This window comes from Molothrus ater, chromosome 2 (genome assembly GCF_012460135.2).
Source record: "Molothrus ater isolate BHLD 08-10-18 breed brown headed cowbird chromosome 2, BPBGC_Mater_1.1, whole genome shotgun sequence".
NCBI classification, from domain to species: domain Eukaryota; kingdom Metazoa; phylum Chordata; class Aves; order Passeriformes; family Icteridae; genus Molothrus; species Molothrus ater.
The window spans coordinates 26,679,349-26,701,534 of record NC_050479.2 but is presented as its reverse complement, the minus strand read 5'-3'; the positions used below and the strand labels follow the sequence as shown (position 1 = coordinate 26,701,534).

Below are 22,186 nucleotides of genomic sequence, written 5' to 3'. Positions count from 1 at the left end.
GTGGACAGAGGAATGCAAAATCAAGGAAAAAACGCCAAGGCTGAAAATGTGAGGATGGTTCTTATGTGTTACTCTTTCCTGTAACTGCTGGATTTGGAGTAATAATGATTAGACTCTTGAAATTTCATATATGTTATCAAAAAATTCTTGGCTTTAATTGATGAGTATCCCTTTTGTCCATGAACAAGACTTTGAGTGTAATAAGAGCCAGGGTGCAGCTTTGCAGATGGGCATTCAGCTGGGCATGTGGCTTGTTTTCTTGCAACACCACCTGAAACTCTATAGACTGTGATAGCCTGTGCAGACAGAGATACCCCTTCAGTGGAAGGTGATGAGGTCAAACTGCTGGAGATGTTTCAAGGCATGTTTAATGTTCCCAAGGACCCTGTTTGCCATCATCTGAAATACACCACAAGCAGTAGTAAGTTGTCCCAAAACAGCAGACTTTGGCACTAAACCATGTCTGAAAGAAACACCACTGGGCTTTGCTAGGTTTATTTTTGCAGTCAGTTTAGCAGTTTTTCATAGCAGTAATTTCCTTTGGATTCCCAGGAGGCAGAGGGTGAGCAGAGGGATATGGCTAGGCTCATGGTGGGGTCTGCAGCCCTTGACAAACAAGAGCAGGCCAGAAAAGCAGAGACCAGCGAAGCCCTGAAGAGAGGCTGCTTGGCCTTTTCCACTGCCTGATCATGCTGTGCTATCATAAACCCAGCACAGCACTATTGCAAATACCCCTCCTTGCTATTATTGCTTTCTCTGAGGCTGAAAACAGTGGGAGCATCAGCTCAGTTCAGCTCCAAGATGTTTTCCCAGTTTTGTTTCCCTGAATTGCTCAGGCTGCAGATCAGATGTCTTTATTTCAGACACAAAATAACTGTGCTCCCTAGCAAAAATGCCAGTGTGTTTTCTTCTGTCAAACTGCAAAATACAGGAGAGAGGCAAATGAGAGGCATTATTAGTGAGACACAATGCAGCAAAGGAAAAAGCGTAACACACACACACACACAAAAAAAAAAATCACACCTCAAACTCTGAAACTAGATAGAAAGACAGATGCAAAGAATGTTCCTTCACTGTGCCACACTGCCTGAGGGACTGGGGTTCTCTTACATGCTAAATTTTTTATTTCAAAAAACTTGCAGGAGAAATTGTTGGCCTCTCGATGAGAAAGGCAGAGAAAGCCTGACAGGTTCAGTCACCTTCTGACTTTTTAATGCAGAAGACAGACCTGGGCCAAAGGTAAATGCATAAACCTCATTTCTACCATGAAAGGAAGACAAACTTCCAATGCCAGCCTAGTGTACAGCCCCCAAGTACATGAGGGAGGGAGTCCATGGATCCTCCACCACAGCTTGCTGTACCAGGCTGGATTCTCCTCCCAGCTGAGGCAGTCTATGCTGCACACTGGGGAGTCACCAAGGGATGGACAGCTCCTTAGGGAGACAGTTGAAGTCATGGTGCTTGGAGAGGCAGTGCCATGGAACCACCCTGCAGGCTGACCCATCACAGTGCTGGCAGTGAGGCTTCAGGCAGTGACCTGTCTCTCCTGGTGTTCCTCACCACCAGCACCTCCTGCACAGCCCCCACAAGAGGGAGGAACCTATAAGTGCCTTATCATGAGTAAACAGAGTTAATGTTTTATTAACATTGACACTGAGTTCCCAGCCAACACTGGGTGAACTTAGAGCAGTTCAAGCTAGTGTATGTAAGGAGCCTGGGCTGAAGCCAGGCCTGGAGTGCCAGGGAATGCTGGCACACAGGTCTGCTCAGGACATCTCCAAGGGATAATGTCAGCCTGGGTCTAACCTTTTAGGCACAGTGCTGCAAAAGTGGTCTTCAAGCTTATTACTCATGTTGCTAATGTGTAAACCACAGAAAGAGGAAGGAGCTTCACCTCCCTGCTTGCACACATCATTCAGCTACCTCTGGTCACAGCAGTGTGACCCTTGCAAACACATTCTCCAGTGGTTTCTTTTGGAGCCTCTTGGTCTTCCTGAGCCCAAGCTTTGTCTTGGTCAGCAAGAGAGAAAAAGTGCAGTGGATCCTGCCTAGCCCTGCCCTAGCCATGCCTGGGCTGTGCAGGCGGGGAAGCCAGGCCAAGTCTCACCTGCAGCCTTGTGCCACTCCAGGCTCCTGAGCAACCTTCCCTCTCTCCTGTGTGACCTTCCCTCTCCGCTGTCCCTCCCTTTGGTGGCCAGCCCAAGGTCAGTGGTGCAGGCATTAAAAACCAGCCAAGGAAAGCAAACATTAGTCCCTCTTCAAGCAGTTTGGGGTACATTAAACACAACAAAAGGCTCTGGGTCAAGGGATTAGCACTGCAATGGGACCAGGGCTGGCTGCCATGGCCACAGGGCCAGAGCCTTGTGGCAGGGATGGACACTGATGGACAGCCCTGCAGGGGCAGGTGAGGAAAGGGGGCACTGGATGAATCCTAATGGACTATAAAGCACGAATGAGCTTAGACCTGCCCTCCTGTGGGGCCATGAAGAGTTGCCCACTGGTCAGGAACAAGTGTCCTGACAAATTACTACAGTGTCCAGGAGCCCTTCAATGGAGCCCATGGAATAGCAATTGCTCCATCCTACCTTGATGAACCACTTCAGGCAGGCAGCGTTCATTTTCACTCATGCACAAACTTTCCAGGAGAGTCCCAGATTTGTCACAGCTGCACATGGATGCTGCCCATGGCTCAGCTATGCCAAGCATCTGGCAATTCACCAAGTTCCAAGTCAGCTTGTTTGTAAGGTGGTGAAAAATCCCCAGGTTCCCAATGGGAAACTTCTACATTCAGAACTCTTGCACTTATGAAGGTTCTGCTCTTGATGGCCCTTTTCTCTTCATGGTCTTTGTTGCTGCAAAACAGAGGAGGGACAGGGGACAAGTCCATGAAGGAGACATGGCTTGGGAGCAGGCTGTCCACACACACAGAATGCAGCACAGAGCCCAGTGTCCTCTCTGACCCCCTCATGCTGCCACTTGGATCTCACTGAAGACATAATTAATATTTTTGCATGCATTCCCTGTTCTGTGTCTTGGAAGAGGGGAGGACAGCCCATCAGGGGATTTGTGATATGAAACAGGGGAGACCTATTGCATGCTCAGGGACAAGGGGTAACGGCCTTCAGCTGAAGCAGGTGCAGATCAGATGCTAGGAAGAAATTATTTGCTGTGAAGGTGGTGAGACAATGAAACTGATTTCCCAGAGAAGCTGTGGGTGCCCCATCCCTGGAAGTGTTCAAGGCCAGGTTGGATGGATCTCTGAGCGAGCTGGTCTAGTGGAAAGTGTCCCTGTCCGTGGCAGAGGGGTTGGAACTTGGTAATCTTTATGGTCCCTTCCCACCAAACCATTCTGTGAATCTGTGACTCTGGTTTGACTGAGCTGGGCTGTGTCCCAGTGTCAGCACTGGCCCCTCGGGGATGCCACTCCATACTGGTTGCAGCTGGATGTCCACGTGCTGAGTGCTGCACTGTGGTTCCAGCTGTCATCCAGTTGCCATCTATCCCCCAGCCCCTCCCAAGCCAAAGCACAGCTCCCCACCTGGCTGCTGTGTCACCAGCTCTGCTGAGGTCAAACTGGGTGATGTGGAATTGGAAAGCCTCCATGTTTGCTGACCAGTCCACTTGTCTCACAGACTGGTGGATGTGGTGCACCCTTAGTAAATCCCAACCACCTTCTTGTCTCCTTGCAAAGAGCTCCCGAAAGGAGTCGCATATTTAAAAAGTAATTACTTATTTTCTAACCATCCACCCTGCAATACCCCATGTCCCAACAAATGGCTACACATTGTAGTAGGAGAACTGTGTCTGCTACTTGCAAGTTACTTGGAAAAAAAGAAAAAAAAGAAAGCCAAGAGAGAAGCAAGTTCTCCATTGCTTTATCTGCTCTGATAACAGCTATCACACAGAGTCTATCGCAAACCCTACAGGCAATTGGCAAAATGCGTAACTCTGCTGACCTGCTAAGGCACTCAAGAGAAAGGAGAAGGGCATTTGATAGGAACAAACTTTCCCTTGCCAGCACTATCAGCACCCTTTATAAAGGTTGATAGTGGTGAGCAGGGGCTTTCATTGGTACAGGAAGCAATCTCGGTCACCTTCAGTGGAAAAGAAGGTATAAAACCCAAAGTCTTTTTCTTAGTCGACTGTCTGGGCACTGCTCGAATTTCTTAGTTTCCACGAAGGACCCATTTTTGGGAACTTTTCTGAGAAAATGGCAACTTTAAATGAGAAGAAGACCTGCAGTGAACGTATGGCAGATTTCCGTCGTTTTGTCTGGAATCCAGAAACAAAGCTCTTCATGGGAAGGTCTTTAATTAACTGGGGTAGGTTCTCACCGCCAAGATTCTTCTCTTCCTTCTGGTATGCTTAAAAACTGTGGTGGGAGGATGTCATCCTAATGAGTGGGACACAGTGTAAATGTGTTGAAGCCAGCAGTTCTCATATATGCTTCTAAGCCACTTTTTGGGCAGCTCTATGAGCTGGATCAAGTAGATCAAAACATTGATCCACGTAGTCCCTGCAAATATATGACTTTAAAGTGGTTTTGAACAAAATACTTCAAAAGGAAAAAAATTAACACATTATCAGGAAACTTATTAGTGGCTAGGGGTGATAGTTAAAGAGTGGTTTTGACATTGTTAATGAAAAGGGGGTTCAGGTATGTGGAGAAATTTGCTTAATCGTTGAGTTTGTCCAATTCTTTGGAAACAAGTTTTGTTTTTCTGAAATTCCTTTCTAAATTATTGTCTGCTCAGTAGATCTTGTTCTTATCACTACCTGCTAGCAGGTATTTCATACCAACATGTATTTCATACTAGCAGGTATTTCAAACCAGCATGTATTTTATATTAGCAAATCTTTCAGCTGAGCCTCCCTTCCCACAGCCAAACTTGTGTCTACATTGCTGATCTGTATTATGATCTACATTCTGGGAAGGGCGGCCAGAGCCATTGTAAGGAAGATCCACACTCTTCCCACAGACTGTAGGAGTAGCTGCAAGTTTCCAGGTGATTTTTTTCCTGCCTGTGCATGTAGTTTATTGCCTACTCCTAAAACCAGAATTTGAGAGATGATGCAACTGGAATGTGAGCCTTTCCAGTTGGTAAAGAAGTTGCTACAAGGCACCTATGATTACAAATAGAGGTTTCTAATAGCACCCCTCCAAAACAACCACTGCCTGCTTGTACAGCACCAGCCATGTGTAAGACACTTCATGCATATCCAGACAGAAACACAACATCAATCTTATATTATCTCACAGCAGAATAAAGTAGCAAGATGGCACATTTTGCTGTTGGTGATTTCAGCTGTATAAGGCAGTGAAATGATATGGGTCTAAAACCAACATGCCTGAAGTATTGTCATCTGTCATCCAAATAACACAAGGAACAACTTGGGTTTGTCAAAGAAACACCTCATCATCTGTGTTGCTTAGTCCTTATGTAATGAGTAGATAAATTATCTTAATATGTGAAATTACTTCAAGATGCCACATAACCTTTAAGCTTTAAATAATCTGAGCTCAGCACCAGCTCCTTCAAAAATCCTTGTAGAACTATACAATTTTTTTCTAGAAGAATGTTTTTTGAGTGTAGAGAAAATGCTCCAAAGCACCTTTACAGGGAGAACTTCCCTGGGGACAAGGGTGGAAAGGAGACAGCAGCTGCTGCCAGGATCATCCTGGCTGCAGAGAGAGCACTACATGGCCTTGCTCAAAATTTGAAATTCTGCCCTTATTCTTTTCCACAGTGTGGATCAGCCTCTACTACGTGGCTTTCTACGTGGTGATGTCGGGGCTGTTCGCACTCTCCATTTATTGCTTAATGAGGACCATCAATCCCTATGAGCCGGATTACCAGGACCAGCTGAAATCCCCAGGTACTGCCAGGGTCCCACAGCAGCTGTGTAGGGCTGGGCTGGGCTGAGAGGCACTGGCAGAGCCCATGGCTGAGGGGAGACCAACGTGGAATACATCAGGTCAATTCTGCCCAGACAACCCCTGCAAAGTTTAACCTCTGCCTGAAAACACTTTCAGGCTTTAAAAGAAAAGCTGCACATTTATTTACGTATTGATACATGGATATACTTATATATCAATCTATTTATAAATATATTATATGAAAAATTATAGATAGATAGATAGATAGATAGATAGATAGATAGATAGATAGATAGAGATATATATAAATTTATTTCATCTTGCTATGGGGATGATCAGTAGCAGGTCACCTTCTCTCCCCATGGGCAGGGTTCAGTCCCTGGGGAAGTCCTAGGTTCTACTCCAAACCCCCAAGCACCACAGAGGGCTTTGGGGGCCCAGCAAGATGTAGAGGCAATGGGGTGAGCAGCCTGGGGTGGGTATTTCCACGCTTGCCAGCACCATGGAAAGTCCCTGGGAGAGCAGGAATACCTTGCCAGCAGGATGTGCTGTGCCAGTAGTCAAGAAAGTAAAAATAAAATGAAGATGTGGGATTAGGAATACAGATTTGTGGAACATGAAAAGAGATAGCGGAGATGATCAGAGACCATCAGTGCACACTGCTAAAACTTCACACCCCAATGGCTTGTTTCCACAATGGGAGGGAAAAAAAACAGCCCTAAAAATTATTCTGTCAGATGTTTTTGTATTTTGAAGTTTCCACTCCCAGTATTTAGCAAGTTTGGTGTTTGCTGGGAAAATAATTCCTCTGACATATTATGTGTGGCTTTTTTAAAAGCTGTTTCTCATGCTGCTCTATGATCTGTTTCTTTAACCCAACGTGTTATTGCTATCAAGTCCTGTAGAAATCCAGTGCAATTGCTGGAATTTTACAAGCTGTTCTTGTAACAGCATGGATATATGTGAAAAGAAAATAATTCAGCAGCAGCACAGGCTTTAGGACTTTGGTTGAACAACTCACAGCGGAGGTGGTTTCTGAACATGGTTAAACCCTCCCCAAAAAGGCTGAAGGATCTTATACACTTAGAATGAGTCTTGATGCAGCATAATTGGTACTGTCAATTTAAATAAACAAATCTGTGCCTGGCACCTCTCCTCTGCTTTGTCTTCCCCTTTCCTCCTTGTGAAGGTGTAACCTTACGACCTGATGTTTATGGGGATAGAGGACTACGAATTTACTACAACGTATCAGACAACAAAACCTGGGAAGGTTTAGTGACAACTCTTCACACTTTTCTGACAGGTAAAAATGAAGTTTCTTGCATAATACTGAAGAAAGGTGCTGCTTTATCTCCAATACTAGGTCAGAGGACCTTAAGTCAGTGCCTCCATTTTACATTTGTCCTCAAATCACAGATTTTGAGTGGGAAGTGCATCTTCTGAAAGGGCTGAGCAAATCACCTCATGAATCTATAAATCAAACATATGTACACATCTATTAAAATCCAGGCTCTGCTTTAGGGCATTTACTTCATTTAATCCTAAACAGCTTTAATAAAATAGACCAATAGGAAGTCTGAAGGAAGAGGGAGGACAAAAGGTCTCCGAAATTAGTCTCATCAAAATTAATCTAATTAATTTGTCTATGACTACAAACATCAAAGTGCCATAATATATCTCATAAAGCATGGTGTCTTCAGGGAATACAGTCAAAGTAGGTTATGTGCTCCATTTGCCTGCTCATGTCTTAGCATGTTTATATTCCTATTGAGCCTTAATATTGTAATTCTTCATTTCTCACACACATATGGAGAAAAATTATATTTGAAATTTACTTTATACAGCACTATCAACACAAGCTGCCAGACCTTAATTTGATCGCTTTTATTTTGCTTTGCTTGGATATTCAAAAACAAAAAAAAAAGCCACAACAAAACTGAACGAAACCCCTAAGCAGTTTAAACTTTCCTTGTTCCAATCTCCCATGACAGAATCTCCAGTCTGATGTTGTGATGTATAATTTGCATATGAAAAGCTTCAGAGGGGATTTATTTTTTCTTTCTTCCTTCACACATCTAGCATATACACCAGCTGCTCAGCATCTGAACATCAACTGCACCAATAATACCTACTTCATCCAGGACACCTTTGATGGCCCAAATAACACAAAACTATCCTGCAAATTCACCTCAGACATGCTTCAAAACTGCTCTGGCATCACAGATCCAACTTTTGGATATCCAGAAGGAAAACCCTGTTTTATTATAAAAATGAACAGGGTAAGTACAAGGTCAAGGTGCTGAGCAGAAAAATTAAGAGTAGCTTGAGCCCCAGCTGGGGGGCTGCTGTGTCTCTGCTGCCACGGCTTCTAAACTCTGCTTTCTACTGGGAACCAAAAATCACATGCTGTTCCCTGCCAGACCACTAGAGTTACCAGGGAAATCCTCAGACTTTTTCACCATTCCTACAAAAGTAAAATAGGACCATGGTCTCTCTACAGCTTAAAGTTTAGTTTAGTTTAGTTGGTGCCTCTGCAGGGCTCTCATCCCACAAACTAGCACCAGAAGAGTTTCCTCCTGCAATACCTCAGTCCTGTGCCTTCAGCTGAGGTACAGGATGTGGCAGTAACTGATGTGGTTTCAGAGAGGTGATATCTTATTTCTCCAGGTGGCAAAGGAAATCTTCAGAAGAACTTATAAAACCAAAATTCAAACCTGGTGGATATTTTTCTCAGGGAAAACCACAAACACATCTTTTGGAAAATAATAAAGAGAATTTTCAATGCTTTAGTTTTTTTTGTCTTCAGGATGTAGACAAAAGCATAAGCACTTTATATTTTTTTGGGTGAAATTCTGAGCTTTCTGATTCAGTTTCAGTAGAAACTGAAGAGCTCAAGTTCCCCTCCAGTTTCTGATAGACAAAACCACTGTATTATTTTTTGTTTGGCTTGCACCTTAGGCATTTCCAAAAATCTGTGCAAGCCCTAACTGAGAGGGGAGCTGTGCCCCTGATTCTGGCTGGTGAAACAAGCATTTTCCAGAAATGCCTTCTTTAGCAAGGCTGGGTGCCATCCCCAGCAGGGAAAATATGTGGATAGTGACCAGGGAGCTTAACCTCCTTTACTTTTGCCTCTACAGGATGCAACCCCACTAGTTTTGTAGCATCAAACCAGCCCAAGGGTTTTTCTGCCAAGAAACCAAGGTTTTCTAAGACAGATAAGATCAACAGCATGGATATTCATTCAGCTTTTCCTTAACTGACACACAATTACCTGCTTTAAGAGACCCCTGGCTGCAGGGGCAGGTGGTATGGGTGGGTAATGAGCTGGACTCACAGGAGTTACAGTGCTACTTGCTCTGGCCAGGCCAGATTTTATCAGCAGTGCTCATCCCAGGTAATGTCGAGTCCTGCTGCCTAAATATCCAGCCACAACAGTTTCTCACCTACATAAATTAGATTATTTGTCGGAGAGAGTCTTACACAGGAACATATTAAACATCAATTGAAGCTCAGCTCTCAAATAATTGATTGCCCAGTTTTATCTCAAAACAATTTCCAAGATGACTAAATGTGTTTTCTTTTCAGATTATCAAGTTTTACCCCGGCAATGGCACTGCACCAAGGGTGAACTGCACATATGTGGTAAGGCTATGAGGGCTGGGTCTCACACATTTCAAGCACTGACCAGAAAAAAACCCTTGCAGCTCTGAAAATCAGATCCCAAATACTTGGAACATTCTCAGTTCTGTGCCAGTTCTTGCACTAACTGACATGCTAAGGAGAAAACCTCCAAGTTTGCTTTATTTTAAATCACCTGAAAATTTGCATTTCCGGGCTGCAGGGAACAGTTGCTGTTTGCTCTCAGCTCCCCGTAGTGACGGTCACACCTCAGCGCAGCTCCCTCAGGCCCTCAGCAGCTCCAGCTCACTGAATTCCCTGCTGCTGTCAGAGGACACTCGCCCGCTTTTCTTGGCAATTGTAACAGCGGGAGATTCCCACTTTTATTTGAAAAATAAGAGTGGCGCTAACAGCCTGCTGAATTTAACACACACTTAGCAGCCTGAGACACTTGCTTGGGGGCTGCCCGATGATCTCCTCAGCACAGAGCTTCCTCCTGTCTCGTTTTACACAGGGTGAGAAGGAGTCTGGCCCGCTGGACGTGGATTACTACCCTAGGAATGGCACCTTCAGCCTGCACTACTTCCCCTACTACGGCAAAAAGGCCCAGGTGGGTGCTCCTGTCTCGGGGTCTCTCGCTGCTCAGTCACCCCGATGTAAGTTAGAAAGTCTCTTTTCCCATCCCAGCGCTCGAAGAAGGAGTTAGAACTCTTCATTTCTCGGTCTCAAGGTTGTTTATTGTATCTTAGCTATAAAATTCTTTCTCCTGGCCTGCCAAGGTCTGCCCAGCAATGCTGTCAGAGGCACACTGCCCGCCTCAGAGGCAGTGTTACCTTTTTATACTAAAAACTACGTGTACAATATTTACAATTATTTTCCAATATCTATCATCTATGTTAGACAATGAGCTTCTACTCTAAACCAATCTAAAAGTGCCAACATCACAGCAGAAGATGAAGGCCAAGAACAAGAAGGAGAAAGGCTGGACACGCCAAGATTCCTCCATCTTGCCCCCTGAACTCCCATTCTAAAAACCCCAAAAACCTATTTTTTCACCCTGTGATAAATTCACTATCATTCTACTTAAACTACCATGGCTTGTAATTCTTCATATAAGGTTGGTAATTGTTTTTGTCCAAGGGCTAAATCAAAGGCACAGGAGTCTTGGGCTCTGTGCCAAGGTCTCTGAGCCCCCTGGGCAGGGGCTCGGGTCCTCCAGGGCAGCCAGAAGAATTTCCTGGGTTCTGACACTTCTGTACTTAACTTTTCTTTCTCTTTACGTCAGGTGAGACATATGGAGCATCTTGAAATCCTATGAGAACTGGAGAGGCTATTTTCAAACTGGTAGTGTAAAATTTAAGTATTTTCTTTTTAATTTTTTTTTATTTCTCATTCTAGCCCAGCTACAGCAATCCCTTGGTAGCTGTGAAATTTCTCAACATTACGAGGAATGTAGAATTTAAAATAGTGTGCAAAGTCATTGGAGCTGGAATTACCTTCAATGTTCATGATCCATATGAAGGCAAAGTGGAATTTAAACTGAAAATAGAAGACTGAGCAGCAACAGGGAAAATGTATGAACAGTAAACTCAACTATTATCACACTCATCGATATTTATTTTCTCACTATGGTTCCCATATAAATTAAGTGCAGGGAGACATTTTATACTGCAGGATGGCCTGTAGAGCTAAAAATCAAGATCCTCCTCTCAGTGTGTAAAGATGAAGATTATCTCAATGTACATAGCTTAATATTTCATGGCTACAGGATGCTGCTGCCTTCATGCAAAGAATTGTACAAAATAAGTTTCCTCCAAAGGGTGCAGCTGTGCCTTCAAAGAACATAAGTATAGACTTAAACAACCATTTTCAATCACTTTTCAAACCATAATAAATAATAAATAATTGATGTATGATACTAAATCTTGGTTACTGAGAAATTAGATAGCTTGAAAAGAAAATCAATACTTGGAAATACTAGGAAGTAATTAAATTTTCAATCTCTCCTGTATAGGATGTATAAAAAAAGTATTAAATTTATCTGTATCCCAATGCATTGGCTTTTTTCACTGGTCAGCTGAGCCAGATTTTTTTAGTTGACAAATCAAAGACTGCCAAAGAAGTGAACTTCAAGTCTGTCCTCTAGCTCACAGATTTCACTGTACCACTTACCTCTATGTATATAACCTAATAAAAATGACTGGTAAGACTGTAACATCCAGTTACATCCAGGAAACTTCATTTAACTACAGGCTGTAATTTGTGGGGTGTTTTTTTGTTTGGTGTTTTGTTGTTGTTTAGTGTATGTTGTTTTTGTGATGGTTTTATTTGTTTTATCCAGTAGAGTAGCCCTGTATTTTAAAGATAAATTTTGGGTTACTTGGAGTAATCTGGAAGATGCTGAAAGAACACTAAATCTTTAAATGAATCTAACCTTTGAGAAGTCTGACGGTATCACATATAATACAAAGAGACAGCATTGTTGTGTCTGTGTAGTAGGTTTATGTTACCTGAAGTCCAGGATGCTCCAGCCAGAAAATAAACACTGCACACACAAAAAAAACCCCCACCAACCAAAACCTTCAAGAGCAGAAATCATTTTACACTTTCACTGCCTGAACATTTCAGAAAGCAAGAAGATGTAACAGATCACCTCCTGTACCACAGCACCATTCAGCCAGCCTGCTTATAGACAGAATCCAGTTGGAGGGGAATATTTCATCTCCAAAGCCACAAATTATATTTGAGCCTTTCTTAGAAAAATTCTGCATTTCAAAAACAGTAAGAAAATGCTTCCTCATATAAAAACTTTTTTTCCCCTGGGCCCTTACTGTTTAAATTTTTACAGTGCAGCTTTGCCTTTCTTCTGAGAGACAATGAAAATCAATTTTATATCCTTTCTGAAACACAGGTCTTCCCCTGTGCATCTTTCCAAAATGACATAGAAAACAATAAAATACTTTTGATAACAAAATAGTAAGCCATGTTCAAGATTGGTTAAATGTTGTCTACAAACAGAACATTTAAATATTTCAAAAAAAACCAAGAACTCTTCCCTTGATGCTGTAACAAGGGCAGACTCTCTGCTTGACTGTTTTTAGTATCTACAGCTTGCACTGAGCTGGTGAATGAAGTGGCACAAGCTCACAGTCCAGTCAGCCCTACAGCCACAGCACAGGAATATGCTGAACAAATTCCCTATGGATTGTGTGCCTGCAAAACCACAGCTTCAGAACAACAGCCTAGACCAGCTTCACACAAAGTCCTGTGATGGGATAAACAGAGAAAGGGAAGTGTCCTTGTGTTGACCAAATGATGATGCATTCTGACATCAAAAAAAAGATCCACCAAATCTGGTTCTCTAAGTACAAAGATTGCCATCCTGAAGTTAAATGTTTCTTGAACTTCCAGCCATCTGAGATTATTCCCTTTCTTTATTGAAACTGGAAATGAAACAACAAAGAGCAAGGTTTGTGGCTAGTGTAGCTGAAGTAGAAAAGTGTAGTTAATATTAGCCTGCCCAAACCCCAAATGCAAGCACACTTAAATAGCAGAATGCCCATCATGCAAATATTTTGTAATACTAATTACTGCAGGCACAGCCCCACCCTATGTACAAGCATGTCATCTAGTGAGCACAGCTGCACTTTGGAGGCACACAAATGACAGAAGTCACAAGATACAGACCAAAATAAGCACATGGGAAGGAAAACGGGCAGGGCATCCTGCCCAAGGCACAAGAAGCATGACTGGCAAAAGCTAAACAAGCTAAAAAGCAGCTGAATCCAGGGGAAGGAGGCCAAGAAGCAGGAAACACCAGCAATGAGAGGGAAGAAATTAAGGGAGGAAATAATTTCCTCTCTCTAAGAGCCCTCCAGCCTCATCACCTTCATCCAGAGACAGAGAGGACCTCGGCCACCAGTGCCAGCTGAACAGCAGCAGCTGCAAGTTACAGTGCAGTCACAGGTAATTTAGTGTTAGAGACTGACAAGTATTACAGACTAACAGTTGTATACACACAGCAATAATTACTGCTATGCAGGAGCTAACATTAGCACAAAGTGTGTTAAGGAATTAACTTAAAAGCTTTGTTTTCAAATTTGAAACCAGACACTTCTATCAGTCTTTTGAGCACTTTCACTGCAAGAGTCCAATTCCCTGAGAGATACACATGCATTCAAAAACATACATATACATATGTATATCTAAGTATATGCAGATATAATCATATACACAGATTATACATAAATTCAGCTGCAATAGTAGCAGTATTTGATTAGACCAAACAATATAAATGGGGAAAAAACCTCATCAGGCTACAGGGGAAACTGAAGCAGCAGATTTAAGAATGAACTGCAAGCAAATGCAAATTCCTGAGTTTAGTTAGATGCAGATCAACTAGGATGGGGATGGGGATGGGTGGTTAGTCCATGCCTCTGGAGCAGTGCAGGGGCCAGGAAGGCAATATCAGAGACCACACAGTGGCTCTCAGTGCCATTTTTTTCCTACCAGCTTTGCAACAGCAAGGTTAGCCAGGAGAAAAGGCATGGGGAAGGCAAAATAGGCCATGAAGCTAATACATTAACACCATGAATTTTTATATCAAACAAGCTTTAGTTTCCAGACTTATCTGCTAAAGGTGTTAAATAAAACTCTCGAAGATCAGTGCAAAAAGAAACACAGCAGTTGCTTTGAGATGCACTTTCCACACCTCCTTTTTATAAATATTCATGGCAGTAGTAAATTATTGAAGTGTAAAATCCTAATGTCTGTTGTTAAAGTAATGAGTGGAGAAAAACACTGAATACAAGCACCTTGATGCTTAAAGGACTTTGTGCTATGACTATGAGACTACAGCAAGTTCAAAGCCTCCTCTACCTTTCAGAACTAGATATTAATAATTGAGTCTTTGCTTAATGGTCTCATATGATGTCATTGCTACTGCACTTGGGAATTCCTCCCACCATTTCACAGAGCTGTTTTTAATCTCTTACCTGTAATAAAAGTCAAGCAGAAATTGATTCTGCAACAAATAAAGCTGTCTAACCATGTGCTACTTTCAGTAATTGGATGTAAAGTAACAGCTACATCAATAATGCTTTCTGCTGTGCACCTCAACTCCCTTCACAAGCTTCATTTCTTTCAGGCACAAAAGCTCAAGCTTCAACAAGATTATTTTGTTTAAAGTAAAATACATATGTGCATGAAGGAAAAGGTGCCCTTTCCTCCAATTTGATTAGAAAGACTCTTCTCAAAGGGAAGAGACTTTTCACTTTTCTTCCAATGTTTTTTTACCAAAGTGATAACAATGGATGCACCAAAGTTCTCATTATTTTAAGAGCATAAATTGGGCTGAAAATTTCCTTTTTAGGATCCTGCTACATCTCTGAGAAAGAACTGAATTCTGAAGAAACGCTTGGCATAACACCATTCATTAATGTGTATATTTACTACTATTATAACAGTCCTACTATTACCAGTGTGGGAATGTGATCATTCCAATAAAAATATGTTCCAGCAGTTTATTACTATTATGAACTAGGTAACTCATTTTAATTACTCAGATTTCAAGTTCCAGTTCTTAAATATCCCCCCAGATATTGATGAGCCCGTTAAAATCTTTTGTGTGACCTGACACAAATCCACTAATTTCTGCATTTCCCCCCTTTTTATTAAACAAGCCAAAATAAGACTTCCTTAAATCTCATAGTAATAGATCTTGACCTTAGGAATAAAATAACTGGGGGAAGGGCTTTTTTCCTGATTATTTCCTGATTTTTCCAACATCCTTTTGAAATGATGATGCTAACAAGTATGCAGCTGCTCACTGCTGGTCTCATTGAATGCATCTGGATGTAACACCATTTTCCAATCCATTACTAGTGTTACCTATACATCCAAATTCAGATTAGCTAGTTCCTTACAAAACAGTGTAGGACACGTGGAGTTATAATCTACATTGATGCCCTGGGTCATTTTTAGGATCCTACATTTCCAGCATGGTCTTTCCTCCTGTAAGTGTACCTTGAATTCTTTCTTCACAAGATGTGGAGTTTAACCACAACATTTCTGGACATGACCTGCTTGCCAAACAATTCACATCAATCTCTCCTCTTCATTGTTTACTTCTTTTCTAACCAAAAATACTTCAGAGTCTTTTAAAATTTTCTTCTGGGTTACTGAAGAAATTGTTAAACAGGAGTACAATCTTACTTACTGCAGCTGTTTAGTCAGTAATGATGCCACAAAAATGATTCAGCAGTAAATAGTTCATAACCCCTTAACAAACAATCTGGAGATATTGTAAAACATATTTAAAATCAGAATGCAATGAAATTAAAAGGTTTAAATATGCTGAAGCATAGCCATTGTTTCCCTAATCAGCTAAACATTTGCAGTCTCTTCCCATATTCATTTGATAAGATCCATTCTGTACTTTGTCATTAACAAATAATCTTCCAGGCTTCTAATTTTCTTCTAGCTGTTTCTTTCAACAGTTTTCCTCATACAAGATTCAGGGCTGATCTCAAGCTATCTAGACCACACACATTTGGACAGGACTTCCTCACATTTTTGACACTTTTTACTTTTCCACACTTCAAAAACTGGCACTAGCATTATTTTAGTTTGTAAGAAATATTCCAAGGTTCATTAAAAATCAGCATCAGAAGTTGTGCAACTTTAATTACTGGAGCTGCACATACTCTTACAAGTTTTCAGAGTATGTGCTTACTGTTCTGCTTTATTTTTAAAAAATTCTCTCAAGTTTACATGAATAAAGAACAGGAACTTGCCTGGAGTCTGAAACCTTGCTGTCTTTTTAACATGCTACAATGCAGATGCTCTGACCAGGTAGGGCTGATGAAACTGCACAATTTATAGCAATGTACCATGACGTGTGCACAGGAATCTGATAAAATAAAATCGAAATCTTCAGCCTAAGTTTGGCTTTCAACATGTTGAAAACATCAAAAAAATTAACAAAAGGTCATGGCAGAACAAAGAAAAGCATTTGTAATGGTATTACACAGGTGACTTTTAATTAACACCAGCCTCTCTTCTTTGCTCTCTTCCACGTCAGAACATTCTGCCTTTACCACAGCTAAGCTGTGCATCAATAATCATCATGATTTTCTCCAATTGTTGTTTCACAAAGTGCTGACATTCACTGAATGTGAGGACAGCAGGTCCCAACTGAGTGAGAGGCAGATGGTGCCAGGTGAGAGCCATCATCACACCAGACAGGAATTTCCAGTGTAACCAATGTTTGAACTCAGAAACACCCTGCAGTGCTGCTTGTTGCCCTTCCTCATTCTGCTCTCAGCATCAGTCTTAGAAACCTCATCTTGAAGCAGTCTTCACCTCTACCTGCACATTTAAGCACCTTTTCCATCAGTTTGGTACCTTTTGACAGCTTCTGAAGATGAGCTGAGCTTCCATTCATTTTCTGATGAGTCTGGCAAGCCAGATGACCCATTTGCTAGTCTGTTCCCAACACTGACATTTTCTAACATGTACTTTCTTTTCTTTCCCTCTCTGTTATGGGATCCATTAGGTAATTCAAGCTGGAAGGCATCTCAGGTTGTCTCCCGTCCAATCTCTGCTCAAAGCATGCTCAGCCATGAGGTCAGACTCTACATTGCTTAGGGCTTTTCTCCTGTCTGGTCTTGAAAACTCTAAGGATCAAGTCAGCACACCCTCTCTGGGCAGCCTGTTCCACAGCCTGACCATCCCAAGTTGTTGCTCATACTCAGCTGGAAATTCTCCCATTTCAGCCTGTGTGTGTTGTCTGTCCATCCTGTCCTCACACACCCCTGTGCACTGGCTCCTGCAGCACTGCAAGGCTGCCATTAGGTCTCCTGAGGCTGCCTCTTCTCCAGGCTGAACAAGCTGCTCAGCCTCTCCTCATACAGAAGCTGCCCCAGCCCAATGAACATTTGGGTAACCCACGAGAATCCATGGAAGCTCAAGGGCACACCAAAGGTCAGGAAAAACCCTGGAAAAACCTTAAATCCTAAATTCAGAAGATAACAACAGGAAAAAGCTGCTCTTAATGTGCTGGCTCATCTTTGCTTTTCCTGGTAAATGAATGACAATTAAGGTTTCAGTAGACTCGTGTTTCTGGAAGTAGACAGGGCTGAGAAATGGTGACAAGTTGTTAACTCAGTGTACTCATAAAGACAAATGGCCTACTACACTCTTAACAAGCAGACAAGAGAAAGGAAATCCCAACAGTAAACAATTATCTATCTGTGAAAAACTGGATATGCTGTCCTTTGTACTGGTGATCATTCCAGTAGTGCTACATCATGTTGGTTGGTTTTGTTTTTTTGGGTTTTTTTTTTTTAATTTCGCCCTTTCTACATTAAAGCAGCATCAAATTTTCAGATTTCTCATTCATATGAAGATTTGACAACCTATGTATTCACTAATTAAGGAATAAGGAGATTTGTGACAGTACCTACTTTCATTAAATATTCATCCTTTAATTCAAATAAATAAATGGACATCTGTCAAGGGTCAGTACTCTATCAGCTATGTTTACTTTTTTTTTTCTCTGCAACAGCTGCCATCTTTCATTGAAGGAAGGTTCAAGTAAAAAAACAAAACCCATCAGTTTCTGAAGTCATAACTGTTTCTCTTTGGTTAAGACAAAATCCTATGGGAAAAGCAAAGCAGATTATTTGTGAAACAGTTCAAGAAATCCTTAACTTGTTACACATATTAAAACAGACAGTCTTTCACAGCTCAGGAACACTTCAGAAAGTGCAAAAGATGCACACTCCTCCCAGGACTTATCTGCAGGACCATTTCAGAGGCATAAATACACACTTGGCAACTCTTTTCCTCTTCTTCATATCACAAAAAAGCGCTGGCTAAGTAAAGGAATTAAAAGTACATTCCTTTCCTGCCACATTTTACCTCAAACTGAGCCCTTATAACAATTCTCATTCCCTTTACCATCATTTATTCTTAAACCAAACTCCAGTTTTTATCTCCTTACAGTATTTTCTCCCAGAGATTTCCTCAACAATTTCCTGTCACAATTTCCTGTTATGTTCTGTTCCTGCTCTCAATCTTCATTTTCCATCTGTACATGTACACTTTTTTCAGAGATTAGAACCATACAGTTTAAAGTTATCTTTCACTTTCCAGTTCCTTTCATGCTATGCCTGACATTATTAAATACTTATACTCTCTACCTTTCTTTTTCTAAAATAAATTTCTACTACTACTCCTTTTTCTAGTCTTTGACTAGTCTTCTCTTGTTTTCTCATTCTTTCCAACTTACACCTTCTGCTCTTATTATGTTCCTCTGCAAAGACCCTGCTATAATCTGTTCTTTCTTTACACTTCCCTGCACATACTTCTTCACATTTCCTTCCTCATCTCAACCTGGCCCCTCACCATTAGTCTCTTTTCTCTTTCTTTTTTTCTCCTCTTTCACCTGAACATTGTAACCAAGTGACTGCTCCAAAACAAGCAACTATAGACTTTCTCTCATTATTGATTACTGCCTTTACTAGAAAACTCTCCCATAACAAAGTTTATACAGAATTGTAGAATTGTTTAGAAGAAAATCTTTAAGATCATCAAGTTCAAACAGAAATAAAAAATAACTTCCCCAAAAGCACTCCAACTTTTAAATTATCAAATTCCATTTCAGGTTCATCACCAAGCAAAAGAAATAAAAGAGAAAAGTAACATCTTAAAAATGCATGTTTTGTCACATTTTCACTCCCAGCATGACCTTATCTTATCTGAGGACTCTTCCACCAATAAGAACCAAAAGAAAACTGTCAGATTCTTTCAGCTTTCTTTCCCTAACATCTCTCTACTCACTCCTTGCAGGTAAATCTTGGATCATACACTAGAGAATGCAAGGGAAAACTGGAATAATTTCCACTTCCTCTACAGTTCCTCTACAAACTGAATTGCCTTTCAACATCGAAGACAATTTGAATCAACTGTATCACTCACAACAAGAACCCTGTGTTTAGCATTAGCACTGCAGAGAATTGCCTCCTCACTGAGGAGCAAAACATCCAATTAGCCTCCTCTCCCCCAGATTTTCCCCAGTCCCATAAAGTAATTTGTTTCATTCATTCATGTTACAAGGTCTGATACAATTTGAAAACCTTCAGTGTGTATCAGCTGTTCTATATTAAAAACACATATCCCCACACAGATTTGTCTATGCATAATCCCTTCAAGAAAAAAAAAAGATGTAACACACTTCACATTTACCGCAGGGTTTAAGTGCATCCAGGAGCCCCTACCAGTCAGCACAGTTATTAATTCTTTGCAGGAACTCTCTGGACATTGTGGAAGTATCAAATCCTGCCTGTGACAGTAGCCTGCAGTGACTAAGCCAGCTCAGTAGCCTCTTACAGGTGAGAGCAGAGCATGTGATCTGACAGAATGGTTTAAAAAGGAAGTAAATGAAAAGTAGATTAAAGCTTTTTGGAGGACATAGAAATACATGACAGAAAGTTAGGACTGAGGAATATGGGATGGAAAGTTAGGACATTAGGCATGGGATTTTAAACAGAAGCTAGATAGGAGTACTAAGATCGACCTGTCATGCTGAGGAGCAACATGGATGAAATAAGGAGGTTTGAAAGAAGAGAAAATACTGGGTAAGTTATTGCCTTTTGCATCACAAGTTATCAAGAGCTCTAAGGGCAAATTACTAAATCAAAGCAAAAACTCTGGGCCCTCTGTAGCACAGATGCAGCATCCCAAGACAGCTAATTCTAGGTCTTGTGACGAGAAGTGAAATGTTCTAAAATAATCCTAGAATTAGAAAAACCACAGAGCTTGTTAAAAATGCCCATGCGCGTTTTATTAATAAAAACTAACAGTGCCAAGGTTAAACAAGTCAAACAATTATAGTCTCTTTATATTTCATAAAATATTACAGAAAAGTTTATTTGTGTTTCAATAAAAAGACTACTGTCTTAGAATAGGCAGCTGACAGTATTTGTGCAGTTAATTGTTTGTGAATAAATTTAAAAAGACTACCACCTGCCCTGAAATTCCTTTTATAAAAATGAACTATTAAAAATGATTGACAAATTTTGAGTTAAAAAACTTAAAACATTCTCTATATTTAATTTCAACTTTATAATAGATTACAGGAAGATGCTTATGAAACAAATACAAACATTTGTTTCAGTACATGTCTTTATATGATAGACTTATAAGTATGTAAACAACTATATAATAAAAAGTTTCCAAAGACTGCCTGTAAGAAATCAGGCAAATTTTACCATAAGCAATAAATCATTCCAAACCTTCAAGACATTTTATATAGCTGCACCAACTGGCAGTAAACATTTGCCAAAAACTTTGTAATTCATATGTCCCAACATACAGTGAAAAGTATATAAACTTGATGGAATCATAATGTTAGATATAATTTAAGGGAAAATAAGTTCACAACAACATTCCTGGAATTTAACATGTAAAAAAGTAGGACGTATCTTTCTTGTTTGGTTCTTTGGACACTGCATGATTAACAAAAAACACTACTACATTAGCTCACTATCCCTCAAAAAGTGGCATAATCAAAATACACTCCAAATAAATTGCCATTCAGTGTATTCATTTTCCACAGAAGGATAGTATTTTATTTCTCAATGATGTGTCTACATTTTCTTTAGCAAACTTTGAAAGAACATTTGGGGCAAAATTCTTTTTCCTTCAAGTAAAAAAGAAATCCCAAACAAAAAACAACCAACAAACCAAAAACCCCTAAAACAAGAGTAAATAAAGGCTCTGCATTAACACACTGGTATCAAAAACACACATCCACACCACATTTAAAAATATCCTACATAAAACAATCCTTGTTTGCTTATCAGAGGTGCAATTTCTAAACTCAGAACTGCTTACCAATATTCTCCTTGGGGGATGGGGCAAAGTAATTTGAGACACTTCTCCCTAGAACAATTTATTCCTGAAGCCTGCTGAATTTTAACAAAAAAATAGTCTACAAGCAAAGGGCATCAGTCGTCATCATCATTTTCATTAAAATCATCGTCATCATCATCGTCATCCCCAACATAAGAAACTGGTGTTTCAACTCTGGAGCCACTATACTGAGATCCATTGGAACTTGTAGCCAACATTCCATCTCCACCATTGGAAAAGTCACTGAAAAAGAAAAAAAATCCAGTTGGCATTGCTTCATGATTTCTCCCTTATCTAGTCCATTCCTTTAAGGAATCTACCACTGCCACTTTATAAATTGTCTTCAGTGTATGTCCAAGCCATCTCCAAAAAGATGAAACAGTCTCAAGTAATTTTGAAGTGGTTCTTATCAGGTTTCTTCCTTTAGTTTTTAATATAAAGATTAAACTTTCTCACAGGCACTTTATAAATGTTTTTCAGGTTTCTTCTAAAGTACATTTAGTGTTAAGGTTACAAAGCCAAGCTCTTTAGTATTTTTGTGAAGCACTGAACGCTTGCAAGTAAATCATGTCTTTCAGAGTCACTGATCTTGATTCAAAGACCTGGAAAATTAATAGCTTTTCCTTAACTCCTTGATAATACTTAGCAAACTGTCCCATGTTGTATTTTTAATTTGAAACTTTTCTTCTCATTGTGCAGTATTTTGTTTTAATAGAGCCAGAAAATTCCTGCCTCCATGATCAATTGCTACTTTGTCAATCTATTTAATTGCTG

General features: G+C 40.7%; 2 protein-coding genes across 4 annotated transcripts in view; one reads left to right on the top strand and one right to left on the bottom strand.

Annotated features, from left to right (window-relative positions):
* The first annotated feature begins 4,210 nt into the window (after positions 1–4,210).
* Positions 4,211–11,053, top strand: ATP4B (ATPase H+/K+ transporting subunit beta). The gene is made up of 7 exons (XM_036391184.1): positions 4,211–4,322; positions 5,749–5,877; positions 7,068–7,181; positions 7,958–8,157; positions 9,464–9,520; positions 10,011–10,106; positions 10,895–11,053. The coding sequence occupies exons 1-7, from the start codon at positions 4,211–4,213 to the stop codon at positions 11,051–11,053; spliced, it is 867 nt and encodes a 288-aa protein (XP_036247077.1).
* Positions 11,054–20,575: 9,522 nt separating this feature from the next.
* TFDP1 (transcription factor Dp-1) overlaps positions 20,576–22,186 on the bottom strand; it is a 37,851-nt gene continuing 36,240 nt past the window's right edge. For all 3 annotated transcript variants that reach the window (XM_036387314.2, XM_036387304.2, XM_036387321.2), the window contains exon 12: positions 20,576–21,655. In XM_036387314.2, the coding sequence (XP_036243207.1) occupies positions 21,508–21,655 (148 nt within the window). In that variant the 3' untranslated portion in view covers positions 20,576–21,507. The remainder of the gene's footprint in view (positions 21,656–22,186) is intronic.